The 12,261-nt window shown below is 49.7% G+C and overlaps 2 protein-coding genes across 2 annotated transcripts in view; both read right to left on the minus strand.

The window, feature by feature from the left end:
* Positions 1-1,053, minus strand: part of SEC14L5 (SEC14 like lipid binding 5) — a 39,137-nt gene extending 38,084 nt beyond the window's left edge. The window contains exon 1 of the mRNA XM_030229512.2: positions 978-1,053. The gene's annotated coding sequence lies outside the window, so the exon portion shown is untranslated. The remainder of the gene's footprint in view (positions 1-977) is intronic.
* A 6,005-nt stretch (positions 1,054-7,058) lies between these two features.
* LOC103817953 (syntaxin-binding protein 4-like) overlaps positions 7,059-12,261 on the minus strand; it is a 38,007-nt gene continuing 32,804 nt past the window's right edge. Inside the window, exons 19-23 of the mRNA XM_050980273.1 lie at positions 12,123-12,239; positions 10,955-11,004; positions 9,984-10,114; positions 8,670-8,727; positions 7,059-7,905 (exon numbers count right to left, since the gene is read on the minus strand). Coding sequence (XP_050836230.1) covers positions 7,803-7,905; positions 8,670-8,727; positions 9,984-10,114; positions 10,955-11,004; positions 12,123-12,239 — 459 coding nt within the window. The 3' untranslated portion in view covers positions 7,059-7,802. The remainder of the gene's footprint in view (positions 7,906-8,669; positions 8,728-9,983; positions 10,115-10,954; positions 11,005-12,122; positions 12,240-12,261) is intronic.

The raw sequence follows: 12,261 nt of genomic DNA on the forward strand, positions 1-12,261 counted from the left end.
TTAAGTCTGCAGCTGTATTTTCCTTTAACAGAGGCTGGCTGTCATCAGCCCCACCAGATAAGTGGTGCCATCAACACAAGCACCGACCCGTCTCACCATCTACAGACCAATTGTACTGCTTGGAGGAGTTTAGCCAAGTGACCCAGAGAATATGCGTGGTTCACCTTGAAGCTGACTTGAAAACATGGAATCATAGAACAGTTTGGAAGGGACCTTAAAGCCCATCTCGTTCTAGCCCCTGTCAAGGGCTAGTTCTAGCCCCACCACCCCGGGATGCTCCAAACACAGTCCAGCCTGGCCTTGGGAACTTCCAGAGATGGGACAGCAACAGCTTCTCCGGGCAACCTGTTAAATCCATGAATGGATAACAGCCATTGATCAGAGTCACCCTTTGAGTTTATAAATACTTCAGGGCGAGTTTCAGGGTGGATCTGTTGATCCCGGAGCCCCGGGGAGCTCGGCGTGCCCGGCTCTCCGGAGCGACTGGGGCTGGTGCCAGGGTCCCACTCGCAGCCCCCTCCAGGCTCGGCCCGCCGGGAGCGAGCCCCGCCCGCCGCGCTGCCCCGGCACCACAGACCCGACAACTTCAGAACCGCCGGATATTGTCCATAGACCCCAAGGGATCCCCCGCCACCCCAAGCCCGCCGCGCGGGTCTTCACCGGCTCCTTCCCTGATCCCACAGGATTAAGACTAAAATTCCCCTCTCGGCTCTCCGCGTCCGAAGGACAGCGGCTCCCGGCGCCCCCACACCCACCCACCGCCCCCGCTCCGCCGCCTCACGACGAGCCCGGCCAGGCACGCGAGGCAGGAAAAACCTCACACCCACCCCCTCTCCCTCCCGCCCGCCCCTCCCTCACACGGCGGCCCCGAGGGAACCCCGGAGAGCGCTGCCCACCGCGGCCGCGTCCCATACCCCACACCCAGATTCCGGAGCCCGTACCGCGGTTCCCCTCCCGCCCGTCCCGCTCCCCCTCACCGCGGGCGCGGCGCAGCCCGGCCGGACCCATCCCGCTCTCGGCTGCTCCCGCGGCTGCGGCGGCCCCGCCTCCTGCCGGCCCCGCCCCCGCAGGGCGCTGTCCATTGTGCTGCGGGGGCGCGGGCAGGCCCCGCCCCCAGCACGTGCGGCCCCCCCGCGTCCCCCGCCGCCATCTCGCTGAGGGGCGGGCGTGTCTCGGCCGTGAGGGGACAGCTCTGGCCCATGTCCCGCCTGACGCTGCCCTCTGGCAGTGAGAAGCCGTTCCCCCTTGGCCAGTCATTCCATCCTCTGTCCCAAGTCCCTCTCCAGATCTCCTAGAGCCCCTTTAGGCACTGGAAAGCGCTCTGAAGTCTCCGCGGAGCCTTCTCCAGGTGAACACCCCCAGCTCTCTCAGCTGTCCCCACAGCAGAGCTGCTCCATCCCTCTGGTCATATTGCTGCCTCCTCTGGACTCGCTCCGGCAGCTCCGTGTCCTTCTTGTGCTGAGGACTCCAGACCCGGGCACGTCTCCAGGTGGGGTCTCATGTGGGCAGAAAAGGAGAATAACGAGGGCTGTGTGTGGAGATGGGCTCACCCCATTCCACAGAGGGGTCACAGCAACAACCCTGCCAGAGCTCCTGGAGTGCTCGGACAACGCTCTCAGGCACAGGGTGGGATTGTTGGAGTGTCCTGTGCAGGGCTGGTTGGACTGGACGATCCTGATGGGACCCTTTCAGTTCAGGATATTCCATGTTTTTATGATTCTCCCCCAGCTGGCACCTGCCCTTGAGGAGGAGGAACCTTCTTGGGTCAGGGCAGGAGGAGGCAGAGCCACAGCTCACAAACACAATCTAATCCTGGTCATCCCAGGGTAGATCAGAGCAAAGGGACCTGCTCACCTCAGCCCTTTATCACTGCACTGTATTGTATGATTTATTACACACTTGTGAATCCATTCCTTGAGCAAGTATTCCCCAAATTGTACTGTCTGATGAGGTAGAAGGGGATCACCCAGACAAGTGACACTGAGAAAGACACTTGGAGACATCACACACCTCTCAGCTTCCCCTCTCCCACCAGCTCCGAAAGCCTGTGCAGTGTTTGGTGAATCCTGGGGGCTTTGCAGCTCAGGGTCAGTGGCCCCTGTGGGTCAGGCCATGTGCTGGGCAGTTGTCACCATTCAGTGACAGTCCTTGGGGCCGTGGCTCTGTGGAGGAAATGATGCCAACACTGCCTGACTTTGGGGTGTCAAAGAGTGCCTGAGCAGCTGGTCCTGAGGCAGGAGAGGTGTGTGGCACCAAAAGTGGTGGAGGAGAGGGATGTGGGACACTGGCTGGGGAATGTTTTGCACCTTCAGAGCTTCCTTTCAGGTTCTCCTTAAGGACCAACTGCCCCTTTGCCTGCTGGTATTGAAGTAACATCACATTTACTGCTGCTTTGTCTTTTCCTGCCTCCTTATCACTTCCAGCTGTGGAGTGTCCCCTTATCTGGGCAGGCATTTCAGGAAGCTGCAGTGCTATTTCTGATCAGCAATATTTCCTGAAATGTTCTGCTATCTCAGACTGAGGAGACCAGCCTGACACTGCTCAAAAACAGCCATTGACCGTCAAATGTCAGAGCTGCCAGGGCTGCAGCCTGTGGAGCCAGAGCACTTTTCCTAAAGACCTTTGCAGCACAACTTGGCATTAAAAGCCACAAAGCTACTCAAGGCCTGCAACATCTACTTTATAAAGATATATTCAGAATAATAAACCAAAATGTATTTGTTTATAAATAAATATTCTGAATTTCCCATCACAGTGCAACTTTCTCTTTTAAAGAAGTTGTATGTCTCTTCTGTTCCTCATTTACTGCTAAATTTCCTCAGAGAAAACAGAAGAAAAAATGAAGCACTATTTCCATCTTCTTGCTACAGAATTTACACCAGCCTGTAACTACTCTGTGCCCTAATTGTGGTTGCTTCCCTTTTGTTCAGGTCATCAAAGCTGGATGAGATTTTGGTGAGTCCCAATCTTTTTCTCTGCTGTGCAGCTCTGACTATAATTCCTATTTTCCAACACTTGTTTTCTCCTGCTGCCAGAAGGTCACCTTGGCGTTTTCCAGTGGCAGTGGGCTGCCTTTTCCCCTGACACAGGGCCAACTCTCCAGGGCATTCCCAAGGGCCTTGACTGTCCTCCCACCCACCAGGACTGGGTGTTTGCCTCAAGGACTGGCACTGACCCTCAGTTTTTTCTCATGGGAGCTCCTCAGAAAGAAGTTCTCACCCCTCAGCAGCCCAGCTCAGGGACTCCTGCAGTTAGAAAGGAGAAGGTCTTCCAGGAAGAACATCTGGTCTGGAGATATCATTCAGCCTCCACTTCCCCCATTACAAGGGCATTTCACTTCAAATTCTGCTTTTGTCTCAACTTCTCTTCCTCATCTGGTGGCATAAATTTAAAAACCTCAACAGCAATTCAAATGCATTGGCACGTCACGTGCAGGAAAAAGCTTTTAGGGATTGTTCATGGTGTTGTTATTCCTATTTACCTTATGAGGAAAGCAGCTGAAAGAAGTTGCAAATGAGGTTTGTGGCAAAGCTGCAGTCAGCAAGGCCAGGAAATTCAGTGGTTTGTGATGGAGGTGCTGGGGTAACTCGGCTCTGAGCAGGGGGAGGATCCCTGAGGGAAAGGAAAAGGCAAAGGCAGCTTCACACCTCCAGCCCAGCCCTTCCTGCAGCGTCACTCTGAGGAGCTGCTGTCCAACAACCCTTAGAAAATCAGCACTGGTTAAACATTAAAGGCTTGCTTTAAAAATTCAGCAGGAAAGTTCACCTGCCTTTTAGAGTCCATTTAAGCAGCGTGGAGGTGAATTCCACTCTCTAAACGTGGGCTGCAGTCCAGGTGTCACAGTGGAGCTGAGAGGAAGAGGCTCCCCCCACAGCCTCCAGCGCTGGGATAGACACACCAGCCTCCTCCCCTGCGCTGTTCTGGGCTGGAGCTCACCTCTGCCACCTCCACACCTCGGTAAAGACACCTTTTGAGCACTTCATCTCGCTCTGTTTCACTAGAGCTGGGCAAAAGCTGGATCTGCTGTTCCGAGAGCCAGGAGAAGCTGAACCATTGAGGGAAAGCAGAGCAGCAGTACCCAACCCCACAGCACTCACAGACCCTCTCGTGCCGGGAGGTTGCCCCACATCCCGTGGATCCCTTTGGGCTTTACCTTGCCCGTGCCACTCTCAGTCCCGTTTGTTTATTGGTGCAAACCTGAGATGAAATGTGCTGCCCAAGGTCACCCAGCGAGGTGAAACCGGAGAGCAGCGGGCTGAGATTAGGTTCCTTTCCCCGTGGGACTGCAGATGAACAGTGTGCTAATGGCTCTGCTACGTTCACCTTCCAAGACAATGCCGGGGCTCCCTGCCCCGCCTTCCCCGCTTCTGCAGCTTTTGAAATGGATGCTCCAATCTTGGTTTGGTTTGTTTTGTGAGGCAGAGGGGTCTCCCACCCTCTGACGCACCGGCAGCTAACAACTGAATTTCTACTTTGCATAAGAGAAATACAAAATAAACCCTTCACATCACTAATATTTAACCCCCAAAGCTTCCAGCTCAACAGCTGATCCCACTGATGCTCTTTAAATGCATCTTTTTGAGTTTATCACCTGCAGTGTGTTGACATGCCTGTTTATGGGGGGGTCTCTCTGCATTTTAGCTCATAAAATATTTGCCATATTCCAGCCTATCACAGAATCATGGAAACACAGAATGGTTTGGGCTGGAAGGGACCTTAAAGCTCATCCAGTTCCATGCCCTGCCACGGGCAGGGACACCTTCCATCATCCCAGGCTGCTCCAAGCCCCAGTGTCCAACCTGGCCTTGGACACTTCCAGGGCTGGGGCAGCCACAACTTCTCTGTGCCAGGGCTCCACCACCCTCACAGGGAAGTTTTTCCTGATATCTAATCTAAACCTGCTTGAAGCTCTCTGTCAGTGTGAAGAATTCTCCTTTGTCCTGTTACTACATATTGTAAAAACTCCCCCTCCATCTTTGGTGTAGGATCCCTTCAGGATCTGGAAGGCCACTCAGGAAGATGTAATACCATTCAGGTCTCATTTTTATCACAAATACTCCTTCTCATTTCTGTGCAGTCACTCTGGGACCCTCCAAGGCACATTCTCTGAGACAAACACAGCACATTGTGACAGCAGCACATCTCCACAATCGTACAAGCAAGCCAAAAGTATTGCAAATTAACCCAGAATTCAGCTCTCTTGCAGAGTGCTAGACAGGCCCTGTATGAATAAAGAACCCCCTATTTAAATAACTTCTCTTTCTGTGCTGTTTGTTCCTTTATGCATTTCCCCTTTTGCCTCTTGGTAGTTCTGTGAGGAGATGTCACCCTGTGCCTTGCTGCGTTCTGCCTGATTCCCCTTGCCTGGGAGTAAAGCCCGACACAGGTTTGTTATTCTGGGTCACCAAAATCAGTGTCACCTCCAGGATCACAGCTCTTGTCAGAGCTTAGCTCTGAGCACTGTTCTGCAGAGGTGGTGTTGGAACAGCAGGGTTAACAGAGAGAGAAGTCTGCTGGGCTTGGAGCAAAGGCACAGGAATATGGCAAATTCAAAGGAAATACTGGAAACCAGCTGAGAAACATGAAAGCTTTGGGAAGTATGCAATGCTTGGTCCTTTTTTAACTTGAGACTCTCCAGTGGCTGATGGGAACATGGAGGATTTCCTTTCCAGAGCCAGTAAGCTGAGAGCACAGAGCTGCTGGAGCTATTTGAAAGGTTGAGAACTTCACAGCTCTTTCGGAAACAGCTCAGGAGATCCCAAATACAGTGGCCTTGGAGCAGCATCTCCTTCTTTCCACCCCTTGCCAGGTGCCAGCACCAACCACACAATGCATATTTCAGCCAAACCCTCACCCCCTGTGATGCTTTAATACAAAATCTTCCTTCTTGGGACCTTAAATACACATCTGTGGAATAACACTCACTGTGGAAGCAGCATCAAGAGTTTCTTTTTCAGGCCATGTAGCTGGTCCCTGCTGGGTCTGTGCCTTTCCAGCACTCAAGGAGGTGGAGTTCAGAACTCATATTTTGAGAAAAGTATTCCATGACTGTCAGAGATGCTATTGAAACTTCTGTGTATTTCCACAACAGATTGTTGATTTTCTACCTGATTAAGTGCAGCCTAAACAGGTGTGTTTTCCCCATAACTTTGCCCTTTTCTCCCAGGTGTCTCAAATGACATTGGGTATATGAAATAACACAGCACAACCCAAGACCTGCTCCTTCCCAAAATCCTGTTTGTGCTGTTCCCTGACAAGTGTGACAAGCAGTGGCTGGAGACACCTCCATAGGATGTCACCTCCAGCCAAATGCTTTTGGAGAGACCCTGCCAGGAGCAGATTGGGATCTGCTGGTTAACCCCAGGGGAACTGGAGGTGTTTTTCCAGAGCCAGGGTACACCAGACTGGTGAGACTGGATTTTGCTGTGTGAGCCTCTTGCCTGTCTGTGTAACACAGGAGATGAGAACAAAGCTCTAGGGCCAAACCCACAGGTAACACCAGGATTTGCTATCATTCCATCACAGCACAGAGCACTGGGGAATGAGCTATTAAACAAGATACCCCAAGATGAATATTTTCTCCTTCCTGGGAATATTCCTTGTAAGCAGTCCAAAGGATTATGTCTCCTTTTAAAAGAAGTCCTTTAATTTATATTCTGAGGTATGCACTCCCAAGATTTAATTTACCCCAAGCTATGAAATTAGGCTTTCCCAAAATTTCAGACTGGTTATTTATGTGATATATTCCACCACACAGTTGCTGGTTTAGCAGTGCAGTAATACCTCAAGTGCAGGAGATACTGGTGAGGGTCATGATTTTGCCTAAGCCTTTAATTTAGACAATAAAGGATCCACATGCTTTGAACCCCCACAAAGAAGATTTGAAGTAATCTTAACAAATTACTTGTAAAAGCCAGATTGTACCCCATTTTCCTGCACTTCTCAATGCATTTCCCCAGGAGCTGCCAAAATAAGAGGGAGGAAAAATGGTCTCAGGCTGTGTCTTTGTCTGTGAGACGCTGAACACAGCAGCTGTAATCAGAACCCAGAGAGCAAAGTCCTTGTGAGGAGTGTTTCCATTTTATTTTCCAGACCTCTGCCCATCTCAGATCTGATCTCCATCCACTGCTGTCCCAGTCTTGCATCACGTGGATCTCATTTCCCAGTGACACCAGGGACCTTTACTGAGCTATGTTCACTATGCCCACTATGTCCTGCCCTGCGTTCCAGGGAGGGCTCGCTGTCCACGCTGTGACCGGAGCACCCCACTGCCTGTCCTGCACTCTGGCCAACAGCTGCCTGAGCTGCTGCTTCCCACTCCAAGCTCTGCAGCTGGGATAAACTATACAAAAAGAATAAAAAGAGAAGTACCTATCCCAAGACAACTAGGACGCTAGGGATTAAGCTGCTTTGATTACAGTCACTAAATAGACTTTGGTTTTTCATCTGAAATACCAAAAGAGATCTGTTGAAGACCCCTGAGTCCCTCAGGTACATTCATGCTACCCAGAATACAAGCTCTAAAAGGCTGCCACAGAAATCCAGGCCTCTGTAGCCTCATGAGAATATTTTTCCTATAAAGCTGCAAAACCGTGAGCAAAAAGCCTTGTATGATAACTCGGAGGTAGATGCGCAGGGGAGGTTGCTGAAAAAGTCTTGGATAGTTAGGAAGAATGACTCTTGTGTCAGAAAGCTTGTTCTCAGTCTGCTTGGCCTGGAAGCTGAGGTGCCTGGAGGGTGTCTTTCCCATCTCCCATGGGATGGATGGCTGTGGTTTGGAGTACCACCAAGCCGTGGGATATTTATGTTGACTTCTTAGGCAGTTCTGTTGGGCTTGGTGGCTGTGGCTGGTCACTCTTGGTCTGGCCTGCAGGAGGGGGCCACGTGGTCTTCTGATGAAGGTGGCTGAAAAGGAGAAATATGCCTTAGGTAGTTTGGGAGAAGGACACAGAGGGTAATGTGAAGACAGCACTCGTTATTTAGGAAAGAAGAGGAAGCCACAGATCTTGCCTGGTTAGACTGCAGGCTGCCTGTTTTGTCTGAAAATGCTTTTCATAACCTTGAAATTATCATTTGCAAATAGGTACTTTGTACCTAAACAAAAAACTGTGCTGGCAGATCTTCAGGTTGAGTTAGGCTAAGAAAGCAGTAGGAGATATTTAGGTCTCAAAGTGCCCTTTCAGATAACTTTAGGAAATGGCTCTGTTAAATATAAGCAGTTTAAGAAGTTTCAGGGAAATTTAACAGTTTAAGGTCAAAACAAAGCCATGTCATCCTGCTTTCCTTGTCTGGAGCTTCACAGCATCTTGATATCACAGCATAAAAAATTAACATATTCAATGATGCTTTTTCCCTTACACAGAGGGCACTATAAAAATGCTGGCTAGACAAGCCACAGAACCACAAATTCCCATCTGTCCTGAAGGAAAACCAGCATTTTATAAAGCAAAAGAGAAATCCGGGAATTCACACCATGCAGGGCGGGAAGTCTCTTTCTGTCCAGGAATTTCACAGTACTTCTCTGTCATGGCCATCTGGAGGCCTCTCCAAGACTGTCTGATCAAAAGTCGTCAAGCAACAGTTTTGGTTAAAAAACCCCAACAAAACAAACAGGAATTTTTAGTATTTGTGTTGTCCAAATTACAAACCACGGCAGTTTTGACACCTACTCCTTGTAATTTGGGATTCCTTCAGCAGGCAGGCACTGGTCCCTGTCCCATGGCAGAGCTGCAGATGGAAGCACAGAGCCAAGTGTTAGTGCAGAGATCATGCCCAATGCTGCTGCATTATGATAATGCACATTTAAATGGGGCAGGAGCTCAGAAAATGCTGACAGCACTCATAAACCAGAGGTGCTCCTGAAAGGCTGCAATTATTTCCTTTGTGTCTTGTGCTTTGAGACAAAGCCAGTGCTGGGCTGTGGCCACACTGAGCTGGTGAATAGCATCAAGGAGCAAGGACTGGGCACCTGTTTGGGGCTGTGCATTCACCTGGATGTGACACTGAGGAGGTCACACACTCAGTTTGTGGGGGAAGAGACAATCAGGGTCAAATAATTGCCACCAAGAAATGTCTATGGCTTATGGACCAGCTCAGAGTCCCAGACTGGGAAAGTGAATCCAGACTCCCATGGAGCTGGATGCCTGTTCCCTGGTTTGCTCACAGATGTGAGGAAAAGGGACCAGGGCTGGTTTTCACACCAAGGAAACAGGGAGGTGACTGTTCCCTTCTGCTCAGCATTGCTGTAATGGTACCTGGATGTCAGAAGGAAAGTTTGGATTCTGGGTTTAAAGCTGTTGGGAAACAGGACAGGATCCAGCAAGGGAAGCCCCAGGCCTGCAGGGAGAGGCTGGGGAGGGCTGAGGGAGCTAGGCTTGTTTAGCCTGGCAAAGAGGAGGCCAAGAGGCAACTTCACAGCCCCCACTGCTATGTCAGGGCAATTAAAGGCTGTGGAACTGAGCTGAGCTGTTTTTGGCAGTGCTGCCAGTGGCCACAGGCTGCCCCTGGGGGAGCTCAGGCTGGGTCCTGGGGAAGATCTTTGTCACAGAGCAGTGAGGGAACACCATCAAGGAAGGCTGTGGATCTCCATCCTGGCTGGCTAAACCCCTGCTAAACTAGAGATCCCCTCTACTGGGATGGCCCTAGCTGGATCAGAAGATCTGATCTCCAGCAGTCCCTTTCAACCAGCATTTCAGTGATTCTGTGAAACCGTCCTCCTGCCTGTTAGGGTTTTTCCCCTGGATAAACACCTTTCCACTGGCCCTGGGCACAAATCTTTGACTCCGTACCCTGTGAGTCTGCATTACAGATTCACAGATGAGTCACGTGGATATAGGGTAATTACATCTCAGTGAGCATGAGAGAATCAGGGAGGCTCAACTGGTATGGAAAAATATGGAAGGTGCTGGAAACTGCCAATAACACTGGCAGAGATCCCTGAGACTTTCTGGGATTCAGCTGTCTGCAGTTAATTTAGTGCTTACCGTCCTTGTTGGAGAGGATGGGTGCTAACAGTTCTTTAGCTTCTGATAGCAAAAGGTCAACAAGATCTGAAGGTGGAAGAGATGTGTCTGAGACTGCATCTGTTTTATCCTCTTCTGTTTCATGGTTGACGCTTATAAATACGGAAAGTGCCATCAATACTTCTATCAGAGAATGGGCATTGACAATCCTGGCCAGCCTCTCAGGAAGGATCTGCTAAATTCTGTGTGTTTGGGGGGTTGCATCTCCATCCCTCCACATTCAAGTGTCTGTTAGGCACACTTGCATTGCTTTGTTACAGAAAAATAGCAAAGTATTCTTTAGAATTTGTCAAAAGCATTTCCCCCGCATTATATTAGAAATAACCAACTTGGAAATTTAAAAACTGATTTCCATCCCTGTTAAAAACTGGCTTTTATAGGGACTGGTCATTATCAATGGGACAGTGACTTTTCAATGACTTAATCAGTTAAAAACACACATAGAGTTGTGATACATTTATGCCCAAGTGATAGGAGATAGGCTCAGGCTGCAGGGGAGTCCAGAGACCTGAGCTCTGTTTCTGCAGCCATTCCTGCAGCTGAGAGTCTGGAGAGCTCCTTGCTTACACTCAACTGCTGATAAAAAAGGATGTGGTCCTGAAGCCAAAACCTGGTTTATGATTGGAAAAGCAGGTGGGTCAAAACTCTGCTGCTCTGAAACAACCTGCTTGGGGTCTCTGCTGACAAGAGCAATTTTGTCCAAGCTGCGTTTCAGCTCCTCCCTCCCAAAGGAAAGCCTAAACAGAGGCCCAAGTCCCCCAGCACCAACCCACCAGCAGCCTCCAGATCATCTTTCTCCCATGGTTTCACTTCCAAAGTGAAAGTATGTTTAGAAACTCTGGGTAAGTTACGTGTGAAGCACCTTCCCCAGAGAAAGGTCAGAAAAGGACATTTCATGTTGCTGTTCACCATTCCCAGAAGCCATCTCCTACCTTTTCTCATCTGGTAAATGACTGTGTGTGCTCAGGACCTTGTAAATGTTCTGTCATGCAACAGAAAAAAAAAAAAAAAAAAAAAAAAGGTTTCAAACTTGTAGGAATGAATAATTTCTGAGAACAAACCCCATGGGTTTTTCCTGATGATCAGATTTAATATGACAGTAATCAGCTTCTGCTTATTCATTGCCCTTTAAGCAAATATCTCAAGGCCTTTTGCAGCTCAAGCAGCATTCATGAATTTACAGACACATCTGAGTTCTGCATTTTAATACCACTGCTAAAATGTATGAAATGCAACACAAAAATCCTCTTCCAAGGAATAATTTTGCAGGCTGCATTTCAGTGATCATGACTGCCAGCAACCCCGGGCTCCTGGGTTGGACCTGCACGTGTAAGCTCTCATTGCCATGCACTTCTCCAACACTGCTGAGGGGTGGAGAAAAAAGGAAGACATTTTGCTCCAGTGCTCAAAATCCTGTGATGTCTGACCCTGACATCAAGTGAGATATATTTCCAAAGTCTGACCCCAAACTGCACAGGCTCTAGCACATAGTGCTGAAGCTCTGGGGGCATTTAATTCTTCCTTCTCTGGAGCAGAGGACACAGCATCTACATTTCCTTTTGCTACACTGTTTCTGCTTGATTTCAAGAGTTCTTGGGACAGGCCACCAGTAGCCATAGCAGATACACTGACTACTAATTCTTCCCATCCTGGCCAGTTTATTAATTACACATACTGGTGCTCCCCATATAGGAAATGAAGTGGAAAACCCACCAATTGAAAGACTAAACTGTGAGATTTTGCAGGAAATCCAGGGGGAAAAGAACTGGAAGAGCAAAGCCACTCTCCAGGTTCCTATTTATAGAGCTATAGCAAGGGAAGGTGAGCAGGGATGATTTTGACAGCCTCAGCACAGGGAGCCAGGAAGAGCAGAGCCACCAGCAAAACCTGCACCACGGAGTTTGCATTGCTCCCAGGGGTATGAGGAGATCTGAGCTCATTCCCTGCTTCTTCCTAACCAACAGACAGTGACTTTTTTGGGTGAGAGAAGGAAAAAAACCCTCTTGCTTATGGAGCAGGAAGTTGATTGGACTTGCAAAAGCACCCTGAAGGAAAGAGGCCGTGGTGATGCTGCAGCAGTGGGGTAGGTCCACACCTCACCTGCACAAACAGGAGCAGTTTCTTATTGCAGATCTCCAGGCGCTTCCGAGAGACTTCAGATTTTCGTAGCTGGCCATCAGCCAGGGACAGCTGCCTCTTCAGCTCCAGGATGTCCTCCTGAGGCGGGGACACAGGAGGA

The sequence above is a fragment of the Serinus canaria genome, chromosome 14, assembly GCF_022539315.1.
Source record: "Serinus canaria isolate serCan28SL12 chromosome 14, serCan2020, whole genome shotgun sequence".
NCBI classification, from domain to species: domain Eukaryota; kingdom Metazoa; phylum Chordata; class Aves; order Passeriformes; family Fringillidae; genus Serinus; species Serinus canaria.